Source organism: Panthera uncia (genome assembly GCF_023721935.1).
Source record: "Panthera uncia isolate 11264 chromosome B3 unlocalized genomic scaffold, Puncia_PCG_1.0 HiC_scaffold_1, whole genome shotgun sequence".
Classification (NCBI taxonomy): Eukaryota; Metazoa; Chordata; class Mammalia; order Carnivora; family Felidae; genus Panthera; species Panthera uncia.
This window is the reverse complement of record NW_026057582.1, coordinates 11,672,839-11,690,176: the sequence shown is the minus strand read 5'-3', so window position 1 is coordinate 11,690,176 and position 17,338 is coordinate 11,672,839. Positions and strand designations below refer to the sequence as shown.

The 17,338-nt window shown below is 41.3% G+C and overlaps 1 protein-coding gene across 8 annotated transcripts in view; it reads right to left on the bottom strand.

The window, feature by feature from the left end:
* Positions 1–9,347: 9,347 nt before the first annotated feature.
* The window catches only part of ATXN3 (ataxin 3), a 33,991-nt gene continuing 26,000 nt past the window's right edge, over positions 9,348–17,338 (bottom strand). For 5 of the 8 annotated variants that reach the window (XM_049612284.1, XM_049612286.1, XM_049612291.1 and 2 more), the window contains 2 exons: positions 14,679–14,767; positions 9,348–9,685 (listed from right to left, as the gene is read on the bottom strand). In XM_049612284.1, the coding sequence (XP_049468241.1) occupies positions 9,588–9,685; positions 14,679–14,767 (187 nt within the window). In that variant the 3' untranslated portion in view covers positions 9,348–9,587. Of the gene's footprint in view, positions 9,686–14,678; positions 14,768–17,227; positions 17,319–17,338 lie in introns of those variants that run through there. The other 3 variants (XM_049612285.1, XM_049612293.1, XR_007453616.1) reach the window with 2 other exon arrangements.

Genomic DNA, 17,338 nt, shown 5'->3' with positions numbered 1-17,338 from the left:
AATTGATTCCAGTGGGTTAAAAGGCATCCCAAGGGAGAGTCCTTGGGGACTGAAGAAGATCCCACATTCCTAGAAAAGCAGAAAAGGTCCATGACCAAAAAATCCCCCCTGATTCCCAGGTGGCATCCCACACAGGATATTTAGAGGTTCCAGGCGTCAAAGGCAATCAGAGGCGTCCTTCGAATATAATCACTACTGATCGCCATTCCAACATAAAGACCCCATGGGAGGGATGCCCGTGTCCCCCCTACCCTGCCCCATTGCATCCTGGGCTACAAATGGGTGCCTGGTGAATGGAGTGAAATACCGTGCCTTGCCTTGCCTTGAAGGCTATGCCATGCCTTGCCGTGAAGGCCATGCTGTTTTTAACCCATAAAAAACACTCAAAAAGTTTTACAAGAGGAAATTATCCAATTTGATAACCTCAGTAGTGAGTAGGGGACACTGATGAAAAATAGTAAAGATAGAAGTCCATCATGTGGACTTCTAAGTGACATTCCAACACATGTAGTCTGTACAGCCAACTTCCCTATGAAATGGTCCCCGATTGGGTTTTAATTCAGTCCGGTACTCGTTTCAGCAGGCTCCCGGTGGAGGCCCCTCGGCCAGAAGCCGCTAGACCAGAGGTGGAGGGGATCACGTTAGGCCAATGAGGAGGAAACCTCAAAAGGGAGTCTTTAAGATTAGCAGCCGTCCTAGTGACTTAGGTGGCTGTCCCGTGCCCAAAAGACAGACGAGTTTGTATAAGGACAGGGAAAAAGAGGGGGCATCAAGTTTCTGGGTCTTACTACTATTCTGGCCAGGGTACTAACTTCCAGCCAAAAAGCAGGTTTTCTCCTCCCCATACAGTAAGTAGCCACAGGCTGGAGGATTGCAGCCTGAGCACTCGACTTGAAAGTGTTCCAATGAGACCACACTCCTTGAAAAGCCCCTGAAGTGAGAGTAAAGGAAGAGGAGAGAAAATACTCACCAAGTTCACACTGAGACTCAGAGTCCAGATTAAAAAACTCTAAGCCGCATGTAAAGGCACCAAAATGATGAAATTATAAACTGAGGTTCATGGGCAAATGGCTAAGAAAGAATTCTTGAGACGTTTTTGGTGCAAAGACGTGATTTTATTCAAGCACAGGGACAGGACCCGTGGGCAGAAAGAGCTGTACGTGCAAGTGGGAGGGGTGGCTGATGATATAGTCTAATTTGTGGAGGGACAGGGGTAGAGGTAACGTAGGTTACTAAGGAATTTTTGTATGCCGAAGTCAGGGTCTTACGGGACCTTTTAGTTTTTAGTGAAGTGTAAACATTAAGACATTAAGGCAGCAGTGAACTTCTTGAGGAATGTCACGCACTGTGTGTCTCAGGTATCAGTGGGCCGCAAGCTGTAAGATTTACTTTAAAATACACTTCTTGTCTTTGTTCTCCTCATCAAGACCATGACCTGAGCTGAAATGAAGGTCGAACGCATCACCGACTGCACCATGCAGGCATGCCACAAAAGGACATTTTAAAGCAGACTTTTAAGTATCAGTCTGATCTTTCCCTCTGAATTTCTAAATAAATGATGCTTAAAATTGCCACTTTCTCATTAATTTTAGACATTGTCTACTAACTTTCTATTATGGAAAGTAAGAGATTTAGTACTTTTGTACTAGCCTCTACCTTTGATTTCCTTTGAGCTCCCAGGACAGTGATATGGTAATTATCGGTAAATTGGTAATTGATGTTTACCTTATGTAACCACATCAGCATTGTTCATCACTGAGCCAAGTGGTTGTATTAAGATTACATTTCTTGGGGCGCCTGGGTGGCTCAGTCGGTTAAGTGTCCGACTTCGGCTCAGGTCACGATCTCGCGGTATGCGAGTTCGAGCCCCGTGTCGGGCTCTGTGCTGACCGCTCAGAGCCTGGAGCCTGTTTCCGATTCTGTGTCTCCCTCTCTCTCTGACCCTCCCCCATTCATGCTCTGTCTCTCTCTGTCTCAAAAATAAATAAATGTTAAAAAAAAAAAAAGATTACATTTCTTTAAAAAAAAAAAAAACAAAAGAAAGATGGGGCACCTACTTGGGTGGCTCTGTCGGTTAAGCGTCCAACTTCGGCTCAGGTCACGATCTCACAATTCGTGAGTTCAAGCCCCGCATCAGGCTCTGTGCTGATAGCTCAGAGCCTAGAGTGGGCTTCGGATTCTGTGTGTGTGTCTCTCTCTCTGCCCTTCCCCGCTCACAGTCGGTCTCTGTCTCTCTCAAAAATAAATAAACGTTAAAATAAATAAATAAAAATAAGTAAAATTTTTAAAAGATTACATTTAAAAATTTTTTTCAACTCTATTTTTCTGAGGTTAACAGGTTACATATTTTTAAAAATGTTTATTTATTTATTTTGAGAGGGAGAAAGAACAAGCATGAGCAGGGGAGTGTCAGAGAGAGAGAGGGAGAGAGAGAATCCCAAGCAGGTTCCATGCTGTCAGCACAGAGCCTGAGGTGGGGCTCCATCTCATGAACCCTGAGATCATGACCTGAGACGAAATCAAGACCCAGCCACTCAACTGACCGAGCCACCCAGGTGCCCCTCTATATTTTTTAAAGTTTATTTATTTATTTTAGTCATCTCTACCCTCAGCATGGGGCTTGAACTCATGACCCCAAGATCAAGAGTTGCATAATCTTGACTGAGCCAGCCAGGTGCCCTTCCCCATCAGGTTCCTTATTTTTAATTTGCACATTTTTCTGTCACTACAGAATCGCAAGTCCTTCTAGAACGCATCAAGAGAATTGTAAAACATGCTAATTCTGTGTGCAAGAAAGCATCAAGAATTCTATTTGCTTAGACTCAATCTCTCTACCTAGAGCTCTGTTTTCCTGCTCTATTTTTCTCTGATTATTCTCTGGCCTTGTTTTTTTTTTACCTCTGATGCTCTGAAATTAATGATGAGTTTGTTTGTAGTGTCGTTCATTATGTCGGGCATTCGGCAGACCCCTTCAAAAGCCATGTCTTTTGTTTTGTTTTGTTTTGTTTTAATTGATGAATGCCTTCTTTTTGGGGAATCTATTTTCAGAGACCTTTAATTAATCCTCCTGATTTCAGTCCACATCCTACCCCCACCTTTCAAGATAGTTGTTTCTTTAGTGTTTACTGTTGGGTGTACTTCTCTTTAACAATTCGTATTTAACTTCCTTATTTCCTTTCCTTATCTCTGCTCATTCCTGTATCAACTTTCCATCTTCTCCCAAAATGCTACATCTTGCTTTTGCTGTTGCCTCACCTGGCAGTGACTGCTAATTGTTCCTCAAAGTCTGTTCTCCCCCTCGTGCGTGGTTATCAGACCCTAACTTTTTGCCTGGATAGATGCTATCGCAGAAGATGCCGGTGGCCCCTCCTGGTCCTTTCACCCCTTTACCACTTCTGTGCATACTTCTTCCTGGGGTGCTTTTGCTCTCAACAACCAGCACCCATTTCTGTCTGTCAGAGAGGATTGCCTTCAAGCTGCCAGAGCCCGCACCGCATGTGCGCCCAGAGAGCTGAAACAACCTTGTTTAGTAGTATGTAAAATGACGCAGATCCCCTGCCCGTGTTGTGACAGCTCTGAGATGGTCAAGATTTCCTCTGCCTAACAGCCAATCAGAATGCAAGAACCATGAGGGCACAGTGTCTTATTCATGACTGTTTCCAGAACTCAGAACCATGCCTGGCACATGGGAAGTGCACAAATGTTTTGTTGAATGAGTGAATGAATGCCACAGCAATTATTTCTCTCTAGCAGCCAGGAACAAAGGGTAGCGGTGGTTCCTGACACAGAAAGAACTGGAACAATCTTGGGGGAGAGCATGGCACAGCAAAGGTGGGTAGTCCCAGTTGAAAGAGTCCTCATAGCAGGGGATGGCCAACACACTTCAGGGGCGGGAATATGAAAACAGCAAAGGGAAGGGGGCAAGGAGAATGTTATAGAGCCCCGGGGGCGGGGGAGGGTGGGGAGAGCACAGATTATTTGAAGACCCATAAGGAGGCCTGCTAGAACCACAGTGTGTAAAGGGGAAATGTCAAGAGGTCAGCCTGACCCAAATTACTTAAAAAATGAACTTGTGAGCATTTGGTGACACAGATACAAAATGGTTAAAGGGTCCTCAAACATGCAAATCTTCAGGATAAAGACAACCCTCACATTCCCTTTATAAAAGATAGTTAAAAAAAATTTTTTTTAATGTTTATTTATTTTGGGGGGAGAGAGACATAGAGTGTGAGCAGGGGAGGGGCAGAGAGAGAGGGAGACACAGAATCCGAAGCAGGCTGCAGAGGCTCTAAGTTGTCAGCAAGCACAGAGCCTGATGCGGGGCTCGAACCCATGTGCTGTGAGATCATGACCTGAGCGAAAGTCGGCTACTTAACTGACTGAACCACCCAGGCGCCCCTAAAAGATAAAGTTTTTAGCTGATATATAAAGTTTTAGCTTTGAATCAACGTATTTCTTAGAGCCCACAAGTAGGTGTTGGTGAGATCAGAGCCATTTGGTGGCATCCAAATTCAATGAAATGGTCCTTCTAAGCATTAAGCTATGAAGTTTTGCTAAGATGTACGTGATCAATTTGAAACTTATATTTCAACATTTGCACCCAACCATAATTAAGGATAAAATGGATATACCGCCCTCATTATGATTTGAGGATTCTAGAATTCTTCATAGGTCCAAGTGGATTCCCATCACTACAGCTGGATTCTGGTGTCTAGAATTGGATAAAATGAAGAAAAAACAGTACTTTTTTTTTTTTTTCAACGTTTTTTATTTTATTTTTGGGACAGAGAGAGACAGAGCATGAACTGGGGAGGGGCAGAGAGAGAGGGAGACACAGAATCGGAAACAGGCTCCAGGCTCTGAGCCATCAGCCCAGAGCCTGACGCGGGGCTCGAACTCACGGACCGCGAGATCGTGACCTGGCTGAAGTCGGACGCTTAACCGACTGCGCCACCCAGGCGCCCCGAAAAAACAGTACTCTTAAAAACTGTTACTAATGTGCTTTGTTTGGCCCTCAAGGTTAAAAAACAATTGAGAAACCACTTAAAAATCAGATTTCAAGTAAACATTTGGAATTCTTAGCGTCCCTTGGAAAAGACCAGAGGATCCGGTAATAACGGGCCCTTCGGCAGCAGTTAGCTGGAACTCAGTATCAGTGCCAAGCAGCCCACAAAACAGCGCCTCTCGAAGTTGAATCTCTGTGAATTCCCTGGGGGATCTTGTTAAAAATGCAGGTTCTGACCCAGTAGCTGCGGCCTGAAGCTCTGCATTTCCGAAAAGCCCTCAGGCGTACAGAAGCTGCTGGTCCCTCCGCCACACTTTGCATAGCGAGACTAGGAATTAACAATCAGCACAAAAGGAAGCAGAAATAAAAAAGCAAACATTATCTTTATTTAATAATCTTTGATATTTAAAATACAACTCATTGAACATCCACATTAATAAGAGAACCGTCAGTGTTCAACAGTGCTTTGGAAGCCCGGCTTTTCCGAGGACCAGAGAGGAAGGCCTGTGTGTGTCTAGTAACCGCAAGAGAGCTCAAGAGGGAGGAGGAACACACCCCGAGGGCCGCACAGTTGGGTCCTGAGCAAACGGCAGTGCCTCAGTGCACTTGTGTCACGGCCAAAAGACAATGCTTTTTCGGGTGTGTTTTGTACTTGAATTTCAAATAATTTATACACAACAGTAATTTTTAAAAAGTTATTTCTAGTAGTCCAGTGTTGTAGAAATTCTATTTTTCACATTCAAATGTACGTTTTTCTCTTTTAAAAAAAAAACTTAAAAAAATTCCTGGAAACATTCACCTTTGAACTATGCAAGAAACAAGTGAAGCGCTTCCTAAATGAATCAAATTTCCACATATATTTCACTATTGCTTCCCACTCCTTGTCTATGAATCCGGTCTTAAGATATTTACTGATACACTATTATTAATTAAACATGCGAGCCAAATAACTGTAAATTTAGAAGTGATGTTACTAGCATTAATTCTTAAAATGCCAGAACATTGGGGGGAAACAAAAATAGCACAGATTTTCTTCAAAACAAATAAATAAATAAAAATTCAAGAATTAACCAACCATATCAATGTTTTCATTCATGAAAACAAAATGAACAAAATACTTTTGTTAACGTAAGACTTTAAAATATAAGCCAGTTCCTTTCTTTAGCAAAAAACACTGGTTTATGAAGAGACCAGGAATAAAGTTTTCTTTTTGAAAATATGAAAAAATGATCGACACTGGTGAAATGGTTAGTTGATCCAATCTGGTTTTTCTTAATTAAGATCACATATACAATATCTCCATTCTTGTTAGGGCTCAGATACAACAATTTAGAGTAGTGGCCGCTGGGCTTCCCAGTTGCAAATAAAGTTAATAGGAAATCATCATAATATTGATTATTGAGTCCTCTCGAGAATTTAAAAACAGATTTATTTCAACTGGAGACATTTTAATTTCTATCACTATACTTTGCTTATGCACTGACTCAATCTTTTTTGAATCTGCATGGATCCAATGGGCCAATTTTAAGACATTTAATAAATCTTGGCACTTGCATGATACTATTTAAGGAGTATCAAACATGCAGACATTAAAAATGTAATTTAGGCTCTGACAGGAATAAAAATTACTTTATTCAACTTAAGTGAAATAACACAGACTATTGGTAGTTTTACCTATAATGATCTTCAACCAGTTTTGAGCTTTTTTCCGTATTAACTTTGGCATGAATAAAGTCTTAATTAAGAAAAATCAAGTTTTAAAGAAAAAAAAAAGCACCTCCTTACATATTCTGTGAATTGTAAATTATTTGACCAAGATCTTAAAACTTAAAAGAGTTTACCTGCAGAAATCTTTTCAAACAATGTACATTATTGAAATATTTGTTATGTTAATTACTGTAAAAAGTGTTTATTGATGGTTTTAGATCAGAGGTTAACCTGTGAATTTTTTTTAACTACTGTGATTTTAAAAACATAAATAACTACTTATTAAATCCATAACATCTCAAAATATGAAAGTGGTGTTTCCAAAACTTGTTTGAACTTTAAACACTAGCATAGCCACTGTAGGTATTTTATCCTGGTAATGCAACTTATACATTAGAAAAATGATACCAATAGTTTAAATGTTAAACATTAAGGTGTTCCCAATTGGCAAAACAGAATGGAAAGCTTTATATAGAGTTCTTAGCAGGACAGTTTTTGTGAATTTCATTGTTTCTGACTTTCTTGCAGGATGATTCCGGTAAATAGCAGTTACTGATGTGTGAACTATACTTTTGTATAACTAAGTTTTCTGATACTGTAGTTACAGGCATTGGCATCTTTTTCATACTGGCCAATCGATTAAGAAACGGAATCTAAATTAAGTTTAAGCCAATTCAAACAAATTGGCAGTTCCCTAGTCATTCTGGATCTGCCTGCCGAGTATAACATTCATAAGAAACTAACTAAATAAACACATTCACAAATGTATCCAGTGTGTGCTCAGCTCTGCTTAAAAAAAAAAAAAAAAAAAAAAGAAAAAAAATCCCTAAATGAAGATCAACATGCTATATCTCCTTAAGTGCTTTAATAAAGGTGTGTAATATAAGAACTTTATAAACTCTAAGGTTAAAACTTTCTGCATATTTCTTTACTCATTTTTATATTAGGTAGCTCATCCATTTAAGTGTATGAAAAGTCGAATGTAATTTTTCAATGGGAAAAACGTAAAAGCCAAATATCCATGGAAAACAGGACAAGCATACTGGGGATAATGGCAGAAATGTTCACTCTTAAAATATTTTGGTTTGTAAATCTTGAGAGAGCAGTACTAAACTCCAGTGTCTCTTACAGTTCTAAAGTTTCATAACTCTTCTGAAAACGTTTCGATTCTCAAAAGAAAACTTTAGATTTTAAAGTAAAAGTGTCTAATTTTGCAAGGGAAACTTCAGAAAACTTTATTTGGCACAAAATAATGACTAAAAAGAAAACCTGTCTCTATCCAAAAAAAAAAAAAAAAAGCTACTTCATAATCATACAAAGTCATTTTCTCATCTCTTTTCAACTCAGCCATAAATCCTAGATCAAAAAAATTTCCCTGATAAAATGTGTACAGCCATACACTAGTCATGGCAACATATCATACTTTAATTTTCTAAGCCGTCGGCTGAAATTTCCTAACTTTTAGCTTATGAACAACTCAACATTCAAAAGAGCTTCAAAAGGGGGATGGAGAATGAGAGATGGGGAATAAGTGACGGAATCCGAAATGTCCACTTCAGACAGACAATTAATTTCCACCAAAATCATACCACTATATTGACCCAGATACAAACTCTGTGCATCCCAATCAAAATGTTTATCAAAACTAAAGACTTTCGTATTTACAGACCCAGTAAGTACTGTGTGACTTCTGTAATTCTTTAGCTACTTAAACATGATGCAAGTGTCAAATCACAGTATAAATTTAAATGTATTTTTGTTAGTAGATTATTTTCATGTTCCAGACCATCATCTCTGGCAAGCTATCTATCCTGCTACAAGATGTATATCAGAAGCAGACATCTATGCTCCGTGACTCCACTGTAAACAGAACGGAGAGCTCCAGGCACAAGAGAGAAGAAAATGAAACTGCAAGTAAATCAAAAGCCAAACTTTGTCCCTCATACATTCATGGTGGGTATTATTTGTTAAATCATACACGGAATGAAACTTGCTTGCATACCGTGCTTCTCCTATTTTTCTCAATTGGAGAAGACAAGGAAATATCAAGGTGCCAGAGAAAGGGTTACAGCAAAGCTGTAAAGGTCTGACGTAATTGAGAAGACATTCATAAAGCATCTGGAAAAGGATGTGCTCACATATTTAAAAAATTCTCATTTCTTCTCAAATATTTGTGCAGAGTTGATTTCAGAGTTGAGGAATGCATCAGAATCACGAAACAATGATCCCATCTTAGAGGGCTTAGGAAGCAAAACCTCAAGAAAGATTACCATCTTTCAAAAGAGTTGTAGAAAAGTAAGGAAAACCACGTCCCAAAGAAACTGATCAGAGAAAACATCCAAGGGCACGCCACGTGACTGGAGGGAAAGCAGCTAATCCTTCTGGAACCGTTACTCCTATCAACATAGAAAAGACTGTCCTAAAAGGTTAACTTGGTTAATGAGAAATAAAAGCAACTAAGAGATGATGAAAAGCGAGCCAACCGACCAGACCAGAAAGGATGAAAAGAAAATGAACGGAAAAAGTTCTGTGGCAAGAGCTAATTAGCTGGTCTGCAAAAAAGATCCAAGAAAAACGCCCTAACTTTAGACATGTTGGATATTGCACACTCAAAAAGAAAAGGAACCTCTAGAAAACCATTTTCAATGTCTTTAATTGCTAAATGCCTCTTTGGCTAGTGTTTGGAGGATCGTTATTTAGTCCTACAACTGACACATTTTTCCATTTGCTCATCTTTTTGTTGCAAACCGCCTAAAGCCTTATTTCCTCTGTTGAACGTTGTTCCTTGGACACATTACTAAAATGGACCGTCTATGCTGTAATCACCCAGGATAATGCTGGAAAGTACGAAGGTCTAAATGATTTGTAAAAGCTATTATTTTTTCCCTTCCGTTTTGAAGTTATTTCTAACAACTTCTAAAGACATGGTCACAGCTGCCTGAAGCATGTCTTCTTCGCTCATAGCATCTCCTGCTGGGAAAGAAAACAAGCGTTATCTCTTAGACATTTCGGGAAAATTCTCAAAGTCATCAAAAGGTAAGCTCCTAGGGGTGCCTGGGTGGCTCAGTCGGTTAAGTGTCCGACTTCGGCTTGGGTCATGATCTCGCGGCCCGTGAGTTCGAGCCCCGCGTCAGGCTCTGTGCTGACAGCTCAGAGCCTGGAGCCTGTTTCAGATTCTGTGTCTCCCTCTCTCTCTGACCCTCCCCTGTCCATGCTCTGTCTCTGTCTCAAAAATAAATAAACGTTAAAAAAAAAAAGGTAAGCTCCTAGAAAATGTATTTCGGTCTGACCACTACAACTGCCTATTTTGATTTGTAATAGTTGCATAAAGTCACATGCATTCATTTACTGTTTTACGAGTTCTGACAAGTACACAAAGCTGTATAACCGCCATCACCACCCAGGTGCAGAACTGTTCCACTGCCCTCCAAAATTTGCTTATGCTGCCCCTGTGTGGTCAATCCCCAAAGTACATTTATTCTATATTTCAAAACAAAGGCATTATGCTGTGAAAGAAAATTGAACTTAGTTGTATATATACGTAATCTGTTCCTTAAACTTTGTTTTGAAATAATTGTTTATTTACGGGAAGTTGCAAAGATAGTTCAGAGCGGTCCCGTGTACACTTCAGCTCAATTTTTAACTCAACAATTAAACTCAGTAATTAAATCCTATGTAACTACAGCTCAAACCCAAACTTGGATACGCCATCAGTACAAAGTTGTGTGTCGTGCCGTGCTATTTCATCATACGTGTAAGATTTTGTGTCACCACCAGCACCACTATCAGGATGGAGAACTGTTCAAGTGCCACAAAGATCTCTTTCCTGCTCTCCACTTCTCTGCCCCGACCTTCCCTAACTGCAGGCAGCCAACTAATTTGTTCTCCACCTCTACACATTTGTCGTTTTTAGAATGTTACACAAATTGAATCACACTGTAATGAGATCTTTTGAGATTTTCTTCTGTACTCAGCATAATGCCCTTGAGACTCATCCAAGTTGGTGCATGTATCAACAGCAGGTTTGTTTTTAGTCCTGAGTGGTATTCCACGGTGTACTACGGTTTGTTTGACCATTCATCTTCCTGTAGCACAGTATGATTGTTTCCGGTTTTTGATTGTAAGAAATAAAGCTGCTTCTATGAACATTTGTGTACAGGTTTTTACATGGACGGTTAAGTTGTCATATCTCTGGGATAAACGCCCGGGAGTCTAACTGCCAGGTTGTATGGTTAGTACTTGTTCAGTTTTTAAAGAAATTGACAAATTATTTTCCAGACTGGCTGTAATAGTTGAAATGTAGAAACTTCACCTCCTTTTACATCCTTTACTCTCCCAATATTTTCTACATATACACCAAACACCAAATCAATGTTCTAATTCTTGCTTCAATCATTAAACATAATTTAGAAAACTCAAAAGGAGAGGAACATCTATTGTTTACCCATATTTTTACTCTTTCTACTGTTCTTTTTTTCCTTTCTGAGGTTCCCAGATGAATTCTCTTATCATTTCTGTTTAGAAAGCTTCCTTCAGCCATAATTTCAGGGTGGGTCTGCTGGTGAGAAATTCTCTTAATTTTTCTCTTCATTCCTGAAGGAAATTTTCACTGGGAATTCTTGGTTGAGAGTGTCTTTTCAGCACTTGAAAAATGTTATGCCACTTCCTACTGATCTCCATGATTTCAGATGAGAAATCTGCTGTCACGCAAACTGCTGCAGGCAAGATGTCTCTAGCTGGTTTCAAGATTTTCTTCTTTTGTTTCAGTTTGCAAAAGCTAGATTATCATGTCTTGGCATAAATTTCTTTGGGCTTAACTGTTAGAGGTTTTCTCAGTTAAATCTGGAGTTTTAGATCTTTTGCCCAAGCTGGGGTTTTTAGCCATCATTTCTTCAAATGCTTTTTCAGCCCACCCTCCTTATTTCCCGAGATTCCCATGGTGCACACCTTAGATCTTTCCACTATGGTCCCACGGGTGTCCAAGGCTTTGTTTGTTTTGTCCAGTCTAATTCTCTCTGTTGCTGAGAATGGGTACTTTCTATTGTTCCATCTTCAATTCATGGATTCTCTCCTCTGTCCTTCCATTTACCTTTGGACTCACCCATTACATTTTTATTTTTATTTATTTATTTATTTTTATAATAAAGCCTTTTATTTTATTTTTTTTCCTAAATTTTTTTTTTAACGTTTATTTATTTTTGAGACAGAGAGAGACAGAGCATGAACGGGGGAGGGGCAGAGAGAGAGGGAGACACAGAATCGGAAGCAGGCTCCAGGCTCTGAGCCGTCAGCCCAGAGCCCGACGCGGGGCTCGAACTCACGGACCGCGAGATCATGACCTGAGCCGAAGTCGGACGCTTAACCGACTGAGCCACCTAGGCGCCCCACCCATTACATTTTTAAATTTTAGGTACTGTTATTTTTCAGTTCTAAACTTTCCATTTAGTTCATCTTTATATCTTCCTTCTTGAAGCTTTCTATTTTTTCATTTGTTTTAAGCATGTTCACAATTGCTCAGTATAACATTTTTATGATAGCCGCTTTAAAAATCCTTGTGAGGGGCGCCTGGGTGGCTCAGTCGGTTAGGTGTCCAGCTCTTGGTTTCAGCTCAGGTCATCATCTCCTGGTTTGTGAGATCTAGCCCCATGTCAGGCTCTGCACTGACAGTACATAGCCTGCTTGGGATTCTCTCCCTCCCAGTCTGTCTGCCCCTCTCTCGTTCATGCTCTCTCCTTTCTCAGAATAAGTAAAATTAAAAAATAAAATAAAATAAAACTTCTTGTGAGATTAATGAATTCTAACATCAGTGTCATCTGGGTGGTGGTGTCGATGAATGGTCTTTTCTCAAGTTGAATCTTTCCTGGCTCTTGGTATGATAAATACTTCCGATCAAATCCTAGACATCTGCCATGTTGCGTGTTACAAGCCTGGGTCTTCTCTTCCAGCAGGCCTCTTCTGACACAGTACCAGTGGGGGAGAGGGTGCTGCCTTGCTATGGCCAGAGAGGGGGAGCGTGTGTGCGATCGTGACTGCTGTGCACACGTGGGACTTCTGGCTCCCCACTGTCCTCCATTAAGATCTCCCTGACTGGAAGGGTAGGAATGCCTCCGGACTGCCTCTCACCGACGCTGGGGGTGTGGCCTCGTTACTGCCTCAAATCACTGCCTCCGGATTCTCCACTAGGCCTCTTCTGAAACTACCCTGCGGGAAACCAGAGGGACGCCTCGTATGGCTGGGTGGAAGTCTAGGCTCCCTGTGACCACAGACCCCATGGGAAAGGGCCCCTCATTCTCTCCGGGAGGAAATGAAAATCCCAGTTCCTCATTTGGCCACACCACCCTGGCCAGGCAAGTGGGACGTTCAGCTCGTGCCTGCCAGCTGGGGATGCCAGTCTATGCTCCCACCTGGCCCGTGCTGACGGGCGGTGGGGTGACGATAAGGCCAGTTTATGGCCCTCTTTGGCTGGACTAGAGTATTTATTATATAAAAGATTATATAAAAGACTCTACTTGCTCCGCAGTCCCTTTTGACTACACAGAGCAGGCTTACTGGGTCTGTGCCATAGCTTCTTCACCAAATCCAGGGTGTGTGAAGCAGAGAGCACCCAGGCCACATGCCACTATGTGATCCCTCTGGTCCTGAGCCCCCTAAGCAGTCTGTCTCTTCTCTAGCTTTCAGAATTTTCTTATGTTCTTTTGATATAAACGTCCGTGGTTGTTAGCTGTAAATAGCAGGAGGAATCGGGAAAAGCACCAGTTCGTCCCTTTTTATTGTTAAATAGTAGTCCGTGGTTTCCAAGTACCACACACATGCATCCATTCACCAGCCGAAGGGCAACTTTTGGGTAGCTCCCAGTTTTTGACAAGTAGGAAGCTGCTCTAAGCATTCACGTACAAGTTTTCCTGTGAACCTAAGTTTACTTTTTTTTTGCTTACATACGTCGAGCGGGACCTTTGAATCACATGGTTAAGTGCACATTTAAGTTTATAAGAAAATACTAAACTATTTTTCAAACTTTTACATTCCTACTAACAGCACAGGAGTGTCATGGCAACCCTGATCCTCGTCAGCACCTGGTATTGTCAATTTTATGGTTTTATGAAGCCATTCTTATAATGAGGTGTGTAGCTTTAATTTGCATTTCCCTAGGGAAACCTGGGGGGCTCAGTCGGTCAGGTGTCCGACTTCAGCTCAGGTCATGATCTCATGGTTTGTGAGTTCAAGCCCTGCTTTGGGTTGTGTTGCTGACAGCTCAGACCCTGGAGCCTGCTTCGGATTCTGTGTCTCCCTCTGTCTCTGCCCCTCCCCTGCTCATGCCCGCTTGCTCGCTCGCAGAGATCTCTCTCTCTCAAAAGTAAATAAACATTAAAAATTTTTTAATTTGCATCTCCCTAACGATTATTAATATTGATCGTATTTTCACATGCTTATTTGTCAACCATGGTGAAGTATCTGTTCAAATCCTTTGCCCCTTGAGTTTTCTTATTTCAGTTTTGAGAGTTCTTCACATGTTCTGCTTACAAGGCCTTTGTCACATAGTTGCTTTTTCACTCAACTGGTACTACCAGGAACTGACCAAAGTTTAAGACCTATTAAACCAAGGCCTGATCACTAACTCTCGATTTCCCATTATTTAGACTACACTTGGGCGTTTTCAGTTTTCCAGGTGGTAAAGCGTATCTTCCCGCTACCAATATTCTTTATCTCCGAGGAACTTTTGGAGGGTGTATTAATTACTGTGAAGTCGCAAGTATTGTTTAGAATTTTAAAGCAACGTATCCACTGAATGCTCTAGTCTGCTTCTTAATCTTAAGTCTGCTTCTTAATGCTTCTTAATCTGAGGAAATTTAGTAGATTCCAAATTCATACATGAATTTCAGTGTAATTCAAGAGGGGAGAAAAAAGCCTGTCAAGCCAAAAACCACATGGAGCCCGTGTCAAACACAGCACAGTCAGGGAGGCATACCTGGATCGCTGCCCAGTGCACCTGAACTTGTGGTTGGCCTCTCGCGTGGGTGGGAAAGCTGTGCTGGTGGATGCTGCTGCTGCTGCTGCCTGAAACACGTGAAGGTGAGTGTATGTTAAAACCCAAACCCGAAGAATAAAATATGCCACGAGAAAAACTGCGCATGGAAACTAAATGGCTCCACAAAACAAGAGTCACTGTCATGACCTCCACAAAAGAAGGCCAGAGCAATCACTCTGATATATATTACTTAAAAGTAGCACAGTGCTGATCCTAGGAGACCCAGATATAAAATCTGAATTATCAAATTAACAGGTAAAGATTTTCACCGCGAAATAACACATAAGCAAAAGCATTCGCTGGCAGGTAGGTGTTTTGACTTACAGATCCTTAGTATTGTTGGAAGTCGCTGGAAATAAGCACCTTTGAGAACATTAAGCATCTCAAATTACCATGCCAGTTAACATGACCTTCCCACGGCTGCCACCTTCTTGCCGTCCAGCTCCGAGCTTCAGCATGTCCTCAGAGACACCTTTGCTGACCAGCCCACATACAGCAGCCAGCAGCCATTCTCACTATCTCCTCACTTCCTTTCAATTTCGGCGTCACCTTAGCACCATCTGATACTCTTCTGTTTGTCTCCCTCTTCAAGCTAACAAGAGCACAAACCTTATCTCACTTCCCAAGTGCCTAAAACACTGCCCGTCACATAGCACGCATCCACCAAATACTTGATAAAGGGAAAGAAGTTAAAATAACTTTTTGAGATGCGTTATCAAGTTACAGTACCATCTATTATATTAAAATAAATTTTCCCTGGATTTTTTGCAGAAGGGAGAACGACGTCAGAAAAATCCACGTTTGAAAACACTTAAACACGATGGTTATGATGTAAATACTTAAAGAATATACACTAAAGTACTGAAATGTAATGGCAAGTCATGTCTGCAAGTTATTCTCAAATTCCTCAGAAATGTCCACAATTAGGGAATTTGGGTGAGTATAAGGAGTTCTGGGAACTAGTTCTGCTTTTAAGTAAATTCAAAATTATTTCACATAATACATACATAATATGTTTAAAATTAAAAAAAAAAAACATAAACAGCTGACACTCTGCAGTGAGAAGCCACAGCTTTCCAAAAATGCATAGAAGGATTTTTAAAGGAACCAGAATTTTAAATTTGCCAGCAACTCTACAAATAGAATAGCACACCATGTCTTCCAGAGTCTCAGTCTCCTGTTTTAAATATGAGCAACAAAGAAAACCCAAGCATATTGCCGTCTGCCTCAGTTTACTCTCAGGCGTGCGTGGCTAACAGTGCACAAGAGGGCAGGTTCCCAGCAGCCCATCCCGACAACAGGGTGTGCACGAGAAAGCAGTCCATCCAGGTAACGGGGTCCGCCTCTGCAAGGCAGGAGGAATCAATCCTGGCACATCAGATCTCTCCACCCGCCCTTTTCCCCCTCCAGCCAAGCCAACGTGTCAGAACACAAGAGAGTGGTGGGTGAGACAGCAGCTTTAGAGGGACAGTCTTCATCTACTTTAAATTTATGAAAAGTGAGAAGTAAAGGAATTGCCAGCCTTGAAACAGTCCTGACCCCTCTCATATTTGCTGACACAGTAAGATGCAACATGTTCAAACAGCAAATCAGTACCCACTCCCACTGTGTCTTCGAATGTGCCCTCAGAATCAGAAGGTAGAAAGCTAAAAACACCACTGGAGGTCACTGTACAGCGAAGATGCTGGTAATCAACCGAGCGCTCGCAGAAATGAGGCACGACCATCTTCCTGCTGCTTTGGTTGTTCTCTGTGGGCAAGTCAAGTCATGGAGCCGGTCCCAGGATGCGGCTTCCCGGCAGCCGCAGTGGGGGCTGACTTCCTGTTTCCACGTCTAGGCAACCGTGGTGGCAAGCTTCCAGACCCTAGGATCAGAGCTATGGCAACGTGTTCTTGAACTCCGTGTCCTGATTTCCCATCCTCCCAACCGGGGCGGTTGGTTGCACTCTTCCAACAGGCTGGTCTGTGGAATTCTGGAAGCCTGGCTACAGCCCGCACCGCCCGCTTGCTCTTCCTAAGACTGCGTAAGCCCTGAGTCTCTGTGTTAAAACCTTTTCTGCTCAAAATACCTCTAGCAGCTTGTTTCTTAAAGTGAATCGCATTATGCCATGCCACCGAAGCAGTGGCTCAGGTGTCAGACAATTAAAAAATCATAGCAGTCCGCGACCATGGAAACAATGCCCAGTAACTGCCTCTTTGTTGGGTAACACTTTTTTAGTAACAGAAGGAGAGAATCTGCATCATTTCAGAGCTACGCTTAGAGAAGACGATGATGCTAACACATTTGTGGAATACTTTACGGTTTACACAACAGTTGTACACGCACTAATTCAATTTGTGAATGCGGTAGGTTTTATACTGACACTGCTGGTGTAGTAAGAGTTTCACTTGGGCTTTTATAATAGGTAAAATGGATTGAGAGATTACTACTGGAAAAAAAATACGGCTGTGAAAACATTGCCTGACACTCATTCATAAACTATGACTTACTTTGTAACAGGTAGATTTTTAAACAGTATTTTTATGTTTGATCAAGCATGAATACGGTGGTTACTACATTAGGCATGAAGCTTCAAATAGTCTATAAGAAAAAAAAACTAT